This window comes from Oncorhynchus clarkii, chromosome 3, assembly GCF_045791955.1.
Source record: "Oncorhynchus clarkii lewisi isolate Uvic-CL-2024 chromosome 3, UVic_Ocla_1.0, whole genome shotgun sequence".
NCBI classification, from domain to species: Eukaryota; Metazoa; Chordata; class Actinopteri; order Salmoniformes; family Salmonidae; genus Oncorhynchus; species Oncorhynchus clarkii.
In genome coordinates this window covers 90,362,556-90,379,397 of record NC_092149.1, presented here as the reverse complement: position 1 = coordinate 90,379,397, position 16,842 = coordinate 90,362,556, and the positions used below count along the sequence as shown (strand labels likewise).

The 16,842-nt window shown below is 50.6% G+C and overlaps 1 protein-coding gene across 1 annotated transcript in view; it reads left to right on the top strand.

The window, feature by feature from the left end:
* LOC139405550 (X-ray repair complementing defective repair in Chinese hamster cells 5) overlaps positions 1 to 16,842 on the top strand; it is a 33,052-nt gene that overhangs the window by 6,966 nt on the left and 9,244 nt on the right. Inside the window, exons 5-14 of the mRNA XM_071147967.1 lie at positions 1,074 to 1,196; positions 1,431 to 1,580; positions 3,301 to 3,415; positions 4,499 to 4,637; positions 5,533 to 5,645; positions 7,703 to 7,765; positions 7,873 to 8,010; positions 8,108 to 8,198; positions 9,008 to 9,132; positions 13,500 to 13,696. Of these exons, the coding sequence (XP_071004068.1) occupies positions 1,074 to 1,196; positions 1,431 to 1,580; positions 3,301 to 3,415; positions 4,499 to 4,637; positions 5,533 to 5,645; positions 7,703 to 7,765; positions 7,873 to 8,010; positions 8,108 to 8,198; positions 9,008 to 9,132; positions 13,500 to 13,696 (1,254 nt within the window). The remainder of the gene's footprint in view (positions 1 to 1,073; positions 1,197 to 1,430; positions 1,581 to 3,300; positions 3,416 to 4,498; positions 4,638 to 5,532; positions 5,646 to 7,702; positions 7,766 to 7,872; positions 8,011 to 8,107; positions 8,199 to 9,007; positions 9,133 to 13,499; positions 13,697 to 16,842) is intronic.

Genomic DNA, 16,842 nt, shown 5'->3' with positions numbered 1-16,842 from the left:
CTACCAGCCAAAAGTTAGGACACACCTACTCATTCACGGGTTTTTCTTTATTTCTACTGTTTTCTACATTGTAGAATAATAATGAACACATCAACACTATGAAGTAACACATATGGACGTGTTAGTGTTAAACAAATCAAAATATATTTTATATTTGAGGTTCGTCAAAGTAGCCACCCTTTGCCTTGATGACAGCTTTGCACACTCTTGGCATTCTCTCAACCAGCTTCACCTGGAATGCTTTTCAATTAACAGGTGTATCTTGTTCAAAGCTAATTTGTGGAATTTCTTTCCTCCTTAATGCGTTTGAGCCAATCACTTGTGTTGTGACACGGTAGGATTGGTAAATAGAAGATAACCCTATTTAGTAAAAGACCAAGTCCATATTATGGCAAGAACAGCTCAAATAAGCAAAGAGAAACGACATTCCATTACTTTAAGACATGAAGGTCAGTCAAACCATAACATTTCAAGAACTTTGAACATTTCTTCAAGTGCAGTCGCAAAAACCATCAGGCGCTATGATGAAACTGGCTCTCACAAGGACCTCCACAGGAAAGGAAGATCCAGAGTTCCTCTGCTGCAGAGGATAAGTTCATTAGAGTTACCAGCCTCAGAATTACAGCCCAAATAAATGCTTCATGGAGTTCCAGTAACAGACCCATCTCAACATCAACTGTTCAGAGGAGACTGTGTGAATCATGGCCTTCATGGTCAAATTGCTGCAAAGAAACCACTACTAAAGGACACCAATGATAAGAAGAGACTTGCTGAGGCCAAGAAACACGAGCAATGGACATTAGACCGGTGGAAATGTATCCTTTGGTCTGACATGACATATATTGCGTTATTTTATGGCCCAACAGGTGTAAATATATGGGTCGTGAGTGTTGTGACCTCATGGCAAGTTGTCAGCTGTTATGACAGGTTATGATGCTGAGAGTCAAGTAAAGTGTTACCAGAATGATTGTAAATGACAAAAAGGACCCCATTGGAGGAGCTACTGTGTTCTGATTTGGTTCATGGGTGATCATGTTTCCTATGTAACTCTGTTCTGTTTGACTGTTCTTCAGGGGGAAGAAATATGAGCGTCTGAACATCGTCATGCTCACAGACCTGAACACACCGAGCAGTCCTGACCAGCTGGACATTATCATAGGCAACCTGAAGAGAGCCGGCATCACTCTGCAGTTCTTGTGTGTCTATGTGTTATTCTACTGTAGAGATCTCGAATGGCTTGTCGTATATCATGGAAGCATTGAGTGCATCTACATGCACTCAATGCTTCATCTGCGTTTCATCTGAAATGCGCTTCATCTGAAATAGCATCATATTTCCTGTATAATGCAGTACTTTTGGCCAGGTTCTGGCGATTTGGGGGACAGCCACGGAATGACTCCAAACTGACCCCTTAACCTCTGTTCCTCCAGCCTACCCTTCCCTGTAGATGGAGGGGGTTCCAACCCCCCCCACGGGGGTAAAGCTCTGTCCAGAGAGCAGCAGCAGGGGCTGGAGATGACCAAGAAGGTCATGATGTCTCTGGATGAGGAGGATGGTCTGGAGGAAGTCTACACCTTCAGGTAGGAAGTCACTGGGGTCTGCAATCCAGATGTTACCCTATTCCTTATATTGTGCTGTACTTCTGACCAGGGCTTGGAGGGGGGTCTAGGGGGGCCTGCAGGGGGTCTAGGGACGCCTGGAGGGTGGTCGAGGGGGTTCTAGGGGGGCCAATAGGGTTGGTAGAGAGAGGGGGGGCCTATAGGGTGGTGGAGGGGACCTATAGGGTGGTGGAGGGGCGGGGGTCTATAGGGTGGAGGGGGGGCCTATAGGGTGGTGGAGGGGGGGGCCTATAGGGTGGTGGAGGGGGGGACCTATAGGGAGGGGGGGGGGCTATAGGGTGGTGGTGGAGGGGGCCTATAGGGTGGTGGAGGTGGGCTATAGGGTGGTGGAAGGGGGGGGCCTATAGGGTGGTGGTGGAGGGGGCCAATAGGGTGGTGGAGGGGGGCTATAGGGTGGTCGAGGGTGGGGGGGCTATAGGGTGGTAGACAGGACCTATATGGTGGTGGAGGGGGGGGGGGCTATAGGGTGGTAGAGGGGACCTATAGGGTGGTGGAGGGGGGGGCCTATAGGGTGGTAGATGGGGGGGCCTATAGGGTGGTAGATGGGGACCTATAGGGTGGTGGCGGGGGGGGGGGGGGCTATAGGGTGGTGGAGGGGACCTATAGGGTGGTGGGAGGGGACCTATAGGGTGGTGGGACCTATAGGGTGGTGGTGGAGGGGGCCTATAGGGTGGTGGTGGAAGGGACCTATATAGGGTGGTGGTGGAGGGGGCCTATAGGGTTGTAGAGGGGACCTATAAGGTGGTAGAGGGGACCTATAGGGAGGGGGGGCTATAGGGTAGTGGAGGGGACCTATAGGGTGGTGAAGGTGGGCTATAGGGTGGTAGAGGGGACCTAAAGGTGGTGGAGGGGACCTATAGGGTGGTGGAGGGGACCTATAGGGTGGTGGAGGGGACCTATAGGGTGGTGGAGGGGGGGGGGGCTAAGGGTGGTAGAGGGGGGGCCTATAGGGTGGTAGAGGGGACCTATAAGGTGGTAGAGGGGACCTATAAGGTGGTAGAGGGGACCTATAGGGAGGGGGGGGCTATAGGGTGGTGGGGGGGCCTATAGGGTGGTAGAGGGGCCCTGGAGGGGGGAGGGGGCTATAGGGTAGTAGAGGGGACCTATAGGGTGGTGGAGGTGACCTATAGGGTGGTGAAGGTGACCTATAGGGTGGTGGAGGGGGGGCTATAGGGTGGTGGAGGGGGGATATCGGATGGTGGAGGGGACCTATAGGGTGGTGAAGGTGACCTATAGGGTGGTGAAGGTGACCTATAGGGTGGTGGAGGGGGGGGGCCTATAGGGTGGTGGAGGGGGGGTCTATAGGGTGGTGGAGGGGGGGTCTATAGGGTGGTGAGGGGTTGCTATAGGGTGGTGGAGGGGCGGGGGCCTATTTGGTGGTGGAGGGGGGGGGCCTATAGGGTGGTGGAGGGGACCTATAGTGTGGTGGAGGGGTCCTATAGGGTGATGGGGGGGGGGGGGGGGCTATAGGGTGGTGGAGGGGACCTTTAGGGTGGTCTGGTGGGGGACTAGAGGGTGGTAGATGGGGCCTATAGGGGGGTAGGGGGGGACTAGAGGGTGGCAGTGGGGCGCTATAGGGAGTCATTTAGGTCAAAGCTCTGAGTTTGAGGCTATATTCTGATGCCACACAGAGACTGAGGTTGTCCTGCTCTGACAGTCTCCTCTCCTCTCTGTCTTGCAGTGATGCTATAGAGAAGTTGTCTGTGTTTAAACGTGTTGAGAAGAGACCCATGGCCTGGCCCTGTACTCTGACCATCGGCAGCTCTCTGTCCATCAAGATTGTTGGCTACAAAGCAGTAAGTAGAGTATCACTGTCTCTTGAATAGCACCTTATTCAGTGCACTACTGTTGACCAGGGAGGGTTCGAACGTGTCGTCCAGAGGACGGGGAGGGGCCGAACGTGTCGTCCAGGGGATGGGGAGGGGCCGAACGTGTCTTCCAGGGGATGGGGAGGGGCCGAACGTGTCTTCCAGAGGATGGGGAAGGGCTGAACGTGTCTTCCAGAGGACGGGGAAGGGCCGAACGTGTCGTCCAGGGGATGGGGAGGGGCCGAACGTGTCTTCCAGGGGATGGGGAGGGGCCGAACGTGTCTTCCAGGGGACGGGGAAGGGCTGAACGTGTTGTCCAGGGGACGGGGAAGGGCTGAACGTGTTGTCCAGGGGACGGGGAAGGGCTGAACGTGTTGTCCAGGGGACGGGGAAGGGCTGAACGTGTGTCGTCCAGGGGACGGGGAAGGGCTGAACGTGTGTCGTCCAGGGGACGGGGAAGGGCTGAACGTGTGTCGTCCAGGGGACGGGGAAGGGCTGAACGTGTGTCGTCCAGGGGACGGGGAAGGGCTGAACGTGTGTCGTCCAGGGGATGGAGAAGGGCTGAACGTGTGTCGTCCAGGGGATGGGGAAGGGCAGAACGTGTGTCGTCCAGGGGACGGGGAAGGGCAGAACGTGTGTCGTCCAGGGGACGGGGAAGGGCTGAACGTGTGTCGTCCAGGGGACGGGGAAGGGCTGAACGTGTGTCGTCCAGGGGACGGGGAAGGGCTGAACGTGTGTCGTCCAGGGGACGGGGAAGGGCTGAACGTGTGTCGTCCAGGGGATGGAGAAGGGCTGAACGTGTGTCGTCCAGGGGATGGGGAAGGGCAGAACGTGTGTCGTCCAGGGGACGGGGAAGGGCAGAACGTGTGTCGTCCAGGGGATGGGGAAGGGCTGAACGTGTGTCGTCCAGGGGACGGGGAAGGGCCGAACGTGTGTCGTCCAAGGGACGGGGAAGGGCTGAACGTGTCGTCCAGGGGACGGGGAAGGGCTGATCTTATTACTCTGATGGACTGTCCCTGAAGCAGGAACTGAAAGATGTGAATTAGTGTAGTGACTGTCTGACCCTTGCAGGTATGTGAGGAGAGACCCAGGAAGTCGTGGTCGGTGGTAGATGCTCAGACACACCAGAAAGACGACATAAAAAGAGATGTAGTTTACTGTCTGAACGATGACGAAGAGACCGAGGTACAGAAGGACGACACCATACAAGGTGAGAGAAATCAGGAAGTAAAGCTGTGTGTGATACGAGTGTTGTCTCAAACGGCTAGGTTCCTGCCATCCATTCAGTAGTCGTTTTTACAAGGTTCAAGAAACCTTTGACTGGTAGAACAAGTTCATGGAAGTTTCCAAGGTGAGATGGACACTGGATGAGAGCATCTTCCTCTCCTCTCTAAAGGGAGAACTTCACTCTTCCTCTGTCCTTCCTCTCCTCTCTAAAGGGAGAACTTCACTCCTCCTGTTCTTCCTCTCCTCCTCTCTAAAGGGAGAACTTCACTCTTCCTCTGTTCTTCCTCTCCTCTCTAAAGGGAGAACTTCACTCTTCCTCTGTTCTTCCTCTCCTCTCTAAAGGGAGAACTTCACTCCTCCTGTTCTTCCTCTCCTCCTCTCTAAAGGGAGAACTTCACTCCTCCTGTTCTTACTCTCATCCTCTCTAAAGGGAGAACTTCACTCTTCCTCTGTTCTTCCTCTCCTCTCTAAAGGGAGAACTTCACTCCTCCTGTTCTTCCTCTCCTCCTCTCTAAAGGGAGAACTTCACTCTTCCTCTGTTCTTCCTCTCCTCTCTAAAGGGAGAACTTCACTCTTCCTTTGTTCTTCCTCTCCTCTCTAAAGGGAGAACTTCACTCGTCCTCCCTCCTCTCTAAAGGGAGAACTCCACTCTTCCGCTCTCCTCTCTAAAGGGAGAACTCCACTCCTCCTGTTCTTCCTCTCCTCCTCTCTAAAGGGAGAACTTCACTCCTCCTGTTCTTCCTCTCCTCCTCTCTAAAGGGAGAACTTCACTCCTGTTCTTCCTCTCCTCCTCTCTAAAGGGAGAACTTCACTCGTCCTCTCCTCCTCTCTAAAGGGAGAACTTCACTCTTCCTCTGTTCTTCCTCTCCTCTCTAAAGGGTATCGTTATGGCAGTGACATCGTCCCCTTCTCCAAAGTTGACCAGGACCAGATGAAGTACAAGACAGATGGGAAGAGTTTTGCTGTGCTGGGCTTCACCAAACAGAGCATGGTAATACAGCTGCTGTTTCCTGTCAAACAGACTCACAAAAAGCATATAGATAACATCCCAAATGTCACCCTATACCCTATATAGTGCACTACTTTGGACCAGTGCACTATAGGGAATAGGGTGCCATTTGGGATGTACACATAGTCTTATCAAGTGGAGCGAGGGAATTGCTCTCAATGCAATTGAACAGGTCTCTTCTTACAAAAGAGATTGTATCTCAATAGGTTTAACCTTTACCCTCTAACATGTATTGTTCTGCTACAGATCAACAGCCCCTCTAACCTGTATTGTTCTGCTACAGATCAACCAACCCTCTAACCTCTAACCTGTATTGTTCTGATACAGATCAACAGCCCCTCTAACCTGTATTGATCTGCTACAGATCAACCAACCGTCTAACATCTAACCTGTATTGTTCTGCTACAGACCAACATAATCTCTAACCTCTAACCTGTATTGTTCTGCTACAGATCAACAGCCCCTCTAACCTGTATTGTTCTGCTACAGATCAACCAACCCTCTAACCTCTATTGTTCTGCTACAGATCAACCAACCCTCTAACTTGTATTGTTCTGCTACAGATCAACAGCCCCTCTAACCTGTATTGTTCTGATACAGACCAACAGTCCCTCTAACCTGTATTGTTCTGCTACAGATCAACCAACCCTCTAACCTCTAACCTGTATTGTTCTGCTACAGATCAACAGTCCCTCTAACCTGTATTGTTCTGATACAGATCAACCAACCCTCTAACCTCTAACCTGTATTGTTCTGATACAGACCAACAGTCCCTCTAACCTGTATTGTTCTGATACAGATCAACCAACCCTCTAACCTCTAACCTGTATTGTTCTGATACAGACCAACAGTCCCTCTAACCTGTATTGTTCTAATACAGATCAAGAGCCCCTCTAACCTGTATTGTTCTGATACAGACCAACAGTCCCTCTAGCCTGTATTGTTCTGATACAGACCAACAGTCCCTCTAGCCTGTATTGTTCTGCTACAGATCAAGAGCCCCTCTAACCTGTATTGTTCTGATACAGATCAAGAGCCCCTCTAACCTGTATTTTTCTGATACAGATCAAGAGCCCCTCTAACCTGTATTGTTCTGATACAGACCAACAGTCCCTCTAGCCTGTATTGTTCTGCTACAGATCAACCAACCCTCTAACCTCTAACCTGTATTGTTCTGCTACAGATCAACAGCCCCTCTAACCTGTATTGTTCTGCTACAGATCAACCAACCCTCTAACCTGTATTGTTCTGCTACAGATCAACAGCCCCTCTAACCTGTATTGTTCTGCTACAGATCAACAGCCCCTCTAACCTGTATTGTTCTGCTACAGATCAACCAACCCTCTAACCTCTAACCTGTATTGTTCTGATACAGACCAACAGCCCCTCTAACCTGTATTGTTCTGCTACAGATCAACAGTCCCTCTAACCTGTATTGTTCTGCTACAGATCAACAGTCCCTCTAACCTGTGTTGTTCTGCTACAGATCAACCAACCCTCTAACCTCTAACCTGTATTGTTCTGATACAGACCAACAGTCCCTCTAACCTGTATTGTTCTGATACAGATCAACCAACCCTCTAACCTCTAACCTGTATTGTTCTGATACAGACCAACAGTCCCTCTAACCTGTATTGTTCTGATACAGATCAAGAGCCCCTCTAACCTGTATTGTTCTGATACAGATCAAGAGCCCCTCTAACCTGTATTGTTCTGATACAGACCAACAGTCCCTCTAACCTGTATTGTTCTGATACAGATCAAGAGCCCCTCTAACCTGTATTGTTCTGATACAGACCAACAGTCCCTCTAGCCTGTATTGTTCTGCTACAGACCAACAGCCCCTCTAACCTGTATTGTTCTGCTACAGATCAACCAACCCTCTAACCTCTAACCTGTATTGTTCTGCTACAGACCAACAGCCCCTCTAACCTGTATTGTTCTGCTACAGATCAACCAACCCTCTAACCTCTAACCTGTATTGTTCTGCTACAGACCAACATAATCTCTAACCTCTAACCTGTATTGTTCTGCTACAGATCAACAGACACCAGTTCGTGGGGACTCAGGTCCTCAAGGTGTTTGCCCCTAAAGATGATGAGGTGAGAATAGTGTTGTTATTGAATCAAGAGAGGGACTTGTCTTCATACTCATTTTGTCTGTCTGCCTGTGTCTGTCTGCCTGTGTCTGCCTGTCTGTCTGAGCTCAGCATGCAGGTGTAGCTCTCTCAGGTCTGATCCGTGCTCTGGATGACCTCAAGATGGTGGCGGTGGTGAGGTATGTTTACGCCCGCAATGGAAACCCACAAGTAGGAGCAGCCTTCCCCTGTATTAAGGAGAAGTATGAGGTGAGTTAGTCAAATACGTCATACCCTATTCCCTTTATGGTGCACTGTTTTGGACCAGACGCCATTGGGCTAACTCTAGAACCTTCTGTGTTCTTAGTGTCTGGTGTATGTTCAGCTTCCGTTCATGGAAGATCTCAGGCAGTACAGCTTCCCTTCTCTGGAGAACAACAAGAAGTACACTCCCTCAGGTAGGCTAGTGGACCACTCCTGCCCTAGGATGTACACTCCCTCAGGTAAGCTAGTGGACCATTCCTGCCCTAGGATGTACACTCCCTCAGGTAGGCTAGTGGACCACTCCTGCCCTAGGATGTACACTCCCTCAGGTAGGCTAGTGGACCACTCCTGCCCTAGGATGTACACGTCCTCAGGTAGGCTAGTGGACCACTCGTGCCCTAGGATGTACACTCCCTCAGGTAGGCTAGTGGACCACTCCTGCCCTAGGATGTACACTCCCTCAGGTAGGCTAGTGGACCACTCCTGCCCTAGGATGTACATTCCCTCAGGTAGGCTAGTAAACCACTCCTGCCCCAGGATGTACACTCCCTCAGGTAGGCTAGTGGACCACTCGTGCCCTAGGATGTACACTCCCTCAGGTAGGCTAGTGGACCACTCCTGCCCTAGGATGTACACTCCCTCAGGTAGGCTAGTGGACCACTCGTGCCCTAGGATGTACACTCCCTCAGGTAGGCTAGTGGACCACTCCTGCCCTAGGATGTACATTCCCTCAGGTAGGCTAGTGGACCACTCCAGCCCTAGGATGTACACTCCCTCAGGTAGGCTAGTGGACCACTCCTGCCCCAGGATGTACACTCCCTCAGGTAGGCTAGTGGACCACTCCTGCCCTAGGATGTACACTCCCTCAGGTAGGCTAGTGGACCATTCAGGTAGTTGATCAACCAATAAGCACTATCCTCAGGATATTGTCTGACTGCTTTTATTTTCCTTGAATGTTTTTTATCCATTTGATGGTTGTGTGTTTCTTGTTTCCTGTTCCCAGAGGACCAGCTGTCGGCGGTGGACTCTCTGATTGACTCCATGATGTTGGTGGAGGAGGATGGAGAGAAAAAAGACCTCTTCAAAGTCAACCACATCCCCAACCCTCAGTACCAGAGACTGTTCCAGGTAGTTACCACATCCCCAGTACCAGAGACTGTTCCAGGTAGTTACCACATCCCCAACCCTCAGTACCAGAGACTGTTCCAGGTAGTTACCACATCCCCAACCTTCAGTACCAGAGACTGTTCCAGGTAGTTACCACATCCCCAGTACCAGAGACTGTTCCAGGTAGTTACCACATCCCCAACCCTCAGTACCAGAGACTGTTCCAGGTAGTTACCACATCCCCAACCCTCAGTACCAGAGACTGTTCCAGGTAGTTACCACGTCCCCAACCCTCAGTACCAGAGACTGTTCCAGGTAGTTACCACATCCCCAGTACCAGAGACTGTTCCAGGTAGTTACCACATCCCCAACCCTCAGTACCAGAGACTGTTCCAGGTAGTTACCACATCCCCAACCTTCAGTACCAGAGACTGTTCCAGGTAGTTACCACATCCCCAACCTTCAGTACCAGAGACTGTTCCAGGTAGTTACCACATCCCCAACCTTCAGTACCAGAGACTGTTCCAGGTAGTTACCACATCCCCAACCTTCAGTACCAGAGACTGTTCCAGGTAGTTACCACATCCCCAGTACCAGAGACTGTTCCAGGTAGTTACCACATCCCCAACCCTCAGTACCAGAGACTGTTCCAGGTAGTTACCACATCCCCAACCCTCAGTACCAGAGACTGTTCCAGGTAGTTACCACATCCCCAGTACCAGAGACTGTTCCAGGTAGTTACCACATCCCCAACCCTCAGTACCAGAGACTGTTCCAGGTAGTTACCACATCCCCAGTACCAGAGACTGTTCCAGGTAGTTACCACATCCCCAACCCTCAGTACCAGAGACTGTTCCAGGTAGTTACCACATCCCCAACCCTCAGTACCAGAGACTGTTCCAGGTAGTTACCACGTCCCCAACCCTCAGTACCAGAGACTGTTCCAGGTAGTTACCACATCCCCAGTACCAGAGACTGTTCCAGGTAGTTACCACATCCCCAACCCTCAGTACCAGAGACTGTTCCAGGTAGTTACCACATCCCCAACCTTCAGTACCAGAGACTGTTCCAGGTAGTTACCACATCCCCAGTACCAGAGACTGTTCCAGGTAGTTACCACATCCCCAACCCTCAGTACCAGAGACTGTTCCAGGTAGTTACCACATCCCCAACCCTCAGTACCAGAGACTGTTCCAGGTAGTTACCACGTCCCCAACCCTCAGTACCAGAGACTGTTCCAGGTAGTTACCACATCCCCAGTACCAGAGACTGTTCCAGGTAGTTACCACATCCCCAACCCTCAGTACCAGAGACTGTTCCAGGTAGTTACCACATCCCCAACCTTCAGTACCAGAGACTGTTCCAGGTAGTTACCACATCCCCAACCTTCAGTACCAGAGACTGTTCCAGGTAGTTACCACATCCCCAACCTTCAGTACCAGAGACTGTTCCAGGTAGTACTGTTCCACCACATCCCCAACCTTCAGTACCAGAGACTGTTCCAGGTAGTTACCACATCCCCAGTACCAGAGACTGTTCCAGGTAGTTACCACATCCCCAACCCTCAGTACCAGAGACTGTTCCAGGTAGTTACCACATCCCCAACCCTCAGTACCAGAGACTGTTCCAGGTAGTTACCACATCCCCAACCCTCAGTACCAGAGACTGTTCCAGGTAGTTACCACATCCCCAACCCTCAGTACCAGAGACTGTTCCAGGTAGTTACCACATCCCCAACCCTCAGTACCAGAGACTGTTCCAGGTAGTTACCACATCCCCAACCCTCAGTACCAGAGACTGTTCCAGGTAGTTACCACATCCCCAACCCTCAGTACCAGAGACTGTTCCAGGTAGTTACCACATCCCCAACCCTCAGTACCAGAGACTGTTCCAGGTAGTTACCACATCCCCAACCCTCAGTACCAGAGACTGTTCCAGGTAGTTACCACATCCCCAACCCTCAGTACCAGAGACTGTTCCAGGTAGTTACCACATCCCCAACCCTCAGTACCAGAGACTGTTCCAGGTAGTTACCACATCCCCAGTACCAGAGACTGTTCCAGGTAGTTACCACATCCCCAACCCTCAGTACCAGAGACTGTTCCAGGTAGTTACCACATCCCCAGTACCAGAGACTGTTCCAGGTAGTTACCACATCCCCAACCCTCAGTACCAGAGACTGTTCCAGGTAGTTACCACATCCCCAACCCTCAGTACCAGAGACTGTTCCAGGTAGTTACCACATCCCCAGTACCAGAGACTGTTCCAGGTAGTTACCACATCCCCAACCCTCAGTACCAGAGACTGTTCCAGGTAGTTACCACATCCCCAACCCTCAGTACCAGAGACTGTTCCAGGTAGTTACCACATCTTCAGTACCAGAGACTGTTCCAGGTAGTTACCACATCCCCAACCCTCAGTACCAGAGACTGTTCCAGGTAGTTACCACATCCCCAACCCTCAGTACCAGAGACTGTTCCAGGTAGTTACCACATCCCCAGTACCAGAGACTGTTCCAGGTAGTTACTACATCCCCAGTACCAGAGACTGTTCCAGGTAGTTACTACATCCCCAGTACCAGAGACTGTTCCAGGTAGTTACTACCTCCCCAGTACGAGAGACTGTTCCAGGTAGTTACCACATCCCCAGTACCAGAGACTGTTCCAGGTAGTTACTACATCCCCAACCCTCAGTACCAGAGACTGTTCCAGGTAGTTACCACATCTTCAGTACCAGAGACTGTTCCAGGTAGTTACCACATCCCCAACCCTCAGTACCAGAGACTGTTCCAGGTAGTTACCACATCCCCAACCCTCAGTACCAGAGACTGTTCCAGGTAGTTACCACATCCCCAACCCTCAGTACCAGAGACAGTTCCAGGTAGTTACCACATCCCCAACCACTCCATACCAGAGACTGTTCCAGGTAGTTACTACATCCCCAGTACCAGACTGTTCCAGGTACTTACCACATCCCCAGTACCAGAGACTGTTCCAGGTAGTTACTACATCCCCAGTACCAGAGACTGTTCCAGGTAGTTACCACATCCCCAGTCCAGAGACTGTTCCAGGTAGTTACTACATCCCCAGTACCAGAGACTGTTCCAGGTAGTTACTACATCCCCAACCCTCCGTACCAGAGACTGTTCCAGGTAGTTACTACATCCCCAACCTTCAGTACCAGAGACTGTTCCAGGTAGTTACTACATCCCCAACCTTCAGTACCAGAGACTGTTCCAGGTAGTTACTACATCCTCAGTACCAGAGACTGTTCCAGGTAGTTACCACATCCCCAGTACCAGAGACTGTTCCAGGTAGTTACCACATCCCCAGTACCAGAGACTGTTCCAGGTAGTTACCACATCCCCAACCCTCCGTACCAGAGACTGTTCCAGGTAGTTACCACATCCCCAGTACCAGAGACTGTTCCAGGTAGTTACTACATCCCCAACCCTCAGTACCAGAGACTGTTCCAGGTAGTTACCACATCCCCAGTACCAGAGACTGTTCCAGGTAGTTACTACATCCCCAGTACCAGAGACTGTTCCAGGTAGTTACCACATCCCCAGTACCAGAGACTGTTCCAGGTAGTTACCACATCCCCAACCCTCAGTACCAGAGACTGTTCCAGGTAGTTACCACGTCCCCAACACTTAGTACCAGGGCTGTTCCAGGTAGTTACCACGTCCCCAACCCTCAGTACCAGAGACCGTTCCAGGTAGTAAACCACATCCCCAACCCTCAGTACCAGAGACTGTTCCAGGTAGTTACCACATCCCCAACCCTCAGTACCAGAGACTTTTCCAGGTAGTTACTACATCCCCAGTACCAGAGACTGTTCCAGGTAGTTACTACATCCTCAGTACCAGAGACTGTTCCAGGTAGTTACTACATCCCCAGTACCAGAGACTGTTCCAGGTAGTTACTACATCCCCAGTACCAGAGACTGTTCCAGGTAGTTACTACATCCTCAGTACCAGAGACTGTTCCAGGTAGTTACTACATCCCCAGTACCAGAGACTGTTCCAGGTAGTTACCACATCCCCAGTACCAGAGACTGTTCCAGGTAGTTACCACGTCCCCAGTACCAGAGACTGTTCCAGGTAGTTACCACGTCCCCAACCCTCCGTACCAGAGACTGTTCCAGGTAGTTACTACATCCCCAGTACCAGAGACTGTTCCAGGTAGTTACCACATCCCCAGTACCAGAGACTGTTCCAGGTACTTACCACATCCCCAACCCTCAGTACCAGAGACTGTTCCAGGTATGGCTCCTCCTCTATTGTCAGGTTATTTCTCCATGTAACGCGTTCTCAATCTGCTATTACTTTTCTACGTCTTAATTTTCCCTCATATTTCACCCCACAAAACACACTTCTCCCACTACAGTGCCTGCACCATCGGGCGGTGAACCCCAGTGTCCCCCTCCCCCCCATGGACCCCTGGCTGACTACAGCTCTCCAGCGCCCCCTGGCGGTGGCCACCCGCTGTCAAGCCCCCCTGGAGACACTGAAGAAGAAGTTCCCTCTGAAGGAGGTGGTCAAGAAGAAGGAACTGAAGACCAGCAAGGAGCTGTTTGGGAACAGGTAGGTCTACATTCTAGTTTGGGAACGGGTAGGTCAGCATCACTAGCTGTTTGGGAACGGGTAGGTCTACATTCTAGTTTGGGAACGGGTAGGTCTGCATCACTAGCTGTTTGGGAACGGGTAGGTCTGCATCACTAGCTGTTTGGGAACGGGTAGGTCTGCATCACTAGCTGTTTGGGAATGGGTAGGTCTACATTCTAGTTTGGGAACGGGTAGGTCTGCATCACTAGCTGTTTGGGAACGGGTAGGTCTGCATCACTATTTGTTTGGGAATGGGTAGGTCTACATTATAGTTTGGGAACGGATAGGTCTGCATCACTAGCTGTTTGGGAACGGGTAGGTCTACATTCTAGTTTGGGAACGGGTATTTCTACATCACTAGCTGTTTGGGAACGGGTAGGTCTACATTCTAGTTTGGGAACGGGTATTTCTACATCACTAGCTGTTTGGGAACGGGTAGGTCTACATTCTAGTTTGGGAACGGGTAGTTCTGCATCACTAGCTGTTTGGGAACGGGTAGGTCTACATTCTAGTTTGGGAACGGGTAGGTCTACATTCTAGCTGTTTGGGAACGGGTAGGTCTGCATCACGAGCTGTTTGGGAACGGGTAGTTCTACATCACTAGCTGTTTGGGAATGGGTAGGTCTACATTCTAGTTTGGGAACGGGTAGGTCTACATTCTAGCTGTTTGGGAACAGGTAGGTCTGCATCACTAGCTGTTTGGGAACGGGTAGGTCTGCATAACTAGCTGTTTGGGAATGGGTAGTTCTATATCACTAGCTGTTTGGGAACGGGTAGGTCTACATTCTAGCTGTTTGGGAATGGGTAGGTCTACATCACTAGCTGTTTGGGAACGGGTAGGGTAGGTCTACATCACTAGCTGTTTGGGAACGGGTAGGTCTACATTCTAGCTGTTTGGGAACGGGTAGTTCTACATCACTAGCTGTTTGGGAACGGGTAGGTCTGCATCACTAGCTGTTTGGGAACGGGTAGGTCTGCATCACTAGCTGTTTTGGAACGGGTAGGTCTACATCACTAGCAGAGCTGTTTGGGAACGGGTAGGTCTACATTCTAGCTGTTTGGGAACGGGTAGGTCTACATTCTAGCTGTTTGGGAACGGGTAGTTCTACATCACTAGCTGTTTGGGAACGGGTAGGTCTGCATCACTAGCTGTTTGGGAACGGGTAGGTCTACATCACTAGCTGTTTGGGAACGGGTAGGTCTGCATCACTAGCTGTTTTGGAACGGGTAGGTCTACATCACTAGCAGAGCTGTTTGGGAACGGGTAGGTCTGCATCAGTAGCTGTTTGGGAACGGGTAGGTCTACATCACTAGCAGAGCTGTTTGGGAACGGGTAAGTCTACATTCTAGCTGTTTGGGAACGGGTAGGTCTACATTCTAGCTGTTTGGGAACGGGTAGTTCTACATCACTAGCTGTTTGGGAATGGGTAGGTCTGCATCACTAGCTGTTTGGGAACGGGTAGGTCTGCATCACTAGCTGTTTGGGAACGGGTAGGTCTACATCACTAGCAGAGCTGTTTGGGAACGGGTAGGTCTACATCACTAGCTGTTTGGGAACGGGTAGGTCTAATCAAATTTATTTATATAGCCCTTCGTACATCAGCTGATATCTCAAAGTGCTGTACAGAAACCCAGCCTAAAACCCAGAATAGCAAGCGATGCAGGTGTAGAAGCACGGTGGCTAGGAAAAACTCCCTAGAAAGGCCAAAACCTAGGAAGAAACCTAGAGAGGAACCAGGCTATGAGGGGTGGCCAGTCCTCTTCTGGCTGTGCCGGGTGGAGATTATAACATCATGGCCAAGATGTTCAAATTTTCATAAATGACCAGCATGGTCCAATAATATTAAGGCAGAACAGTTGAAACTGAAGCAGCAGCACGGCCAGGTGGACTGGGGACAACAAGGAGTCAGCAAGGAGTCATAGGGCTCAGCTCCTGCCAGACAGAGAGAAAGAAAGAGAATTAGAGAGAGCATACTTAATTTCACACAAGACACCGGATAAGACAGGAGAAGTACTCCAGATATAACAAACTAGCCCCCCCCCGACACATAAATACTGGAGGCTGAGACATGAGGTGTCAGGAGACACTGTGGCCCCATCCCATGATACCCCCGGACAGGGCCAAACAGGAAGGATATAACCCCACCCACTTTGCTAAAGCACAGCCCCCACACCACTTTTAAACGCGTAGATCTACATTCTAGCTGTTTGGGAACGGGTAGGTCTACATCACTAGCAGAGCTGTTTGGGAACGGGTAGGTCTACATCACTAGCTGTTTGGGAACGGGTAGGTCTACATCACTAGCAGAGCTGTTTGGGAACGGGTAGGTCTACATCACTAGCTGTTTGGGAACGGGTAGGTCTACATTCTAGCTGTTTGGGAACGGGTAAGTCTACATCACTAGCAGAGCTGTTTGGGAACGTTTAGGTCTACATCACTAGCTGTTTGGGAATGGGTAGGTCTACATTCTAGCTGTTTGGGAACAGGTAGGTCTACATTCTAGCTGTTTGGGAACGGGTAGGTCTACATTCTAGCTGTTTGGGAACGGGTAGGTCTACATTCTAGCTGTTTGGGAACAGGTAGGAATGTGATTCAAATCTCATAGCTACTAGTTTGTCACCTCATTAATGCTTAGTTTCAGATGGGTTCTAAACTACTTGTTATCTCTTTCTTAACTACAGGGCTGGAAACAATATTGTGATCATATCAGTTGTGTAGAACACTCCATGGGAGATTCAGTATTGGGCAAAGGTCTGTTCTCTCTTCAAGACTCTGTCCAGAAACCTATAAGGGGGCACCATATGTAGGAGAGAGGCAGGTTGTTAATAGGCAAACGGAGGAGTTTGATCTCCTCAATGGCCTCCGGGTGGGACCTCCCGGCAGCTAGCGCGACAATGTTTTAATAATCCACACCCCCTTTGAGTCCGCTCTTTTCTCAAAGGAGAAAAGCATGCTCACGTTTTAAAACCATACGCTACTCATCCTTTAATCTAGAAAATGTCTCGCACACCTTGCTGCTTTTATTTGTATGTCTTTACACGTGTTTTGGGATTCCTCCTATGTAAACGGAATTTGCCTCATGACATGTTAGTGGAGAAAGAGGATTGTTTCATACAAGCGCATG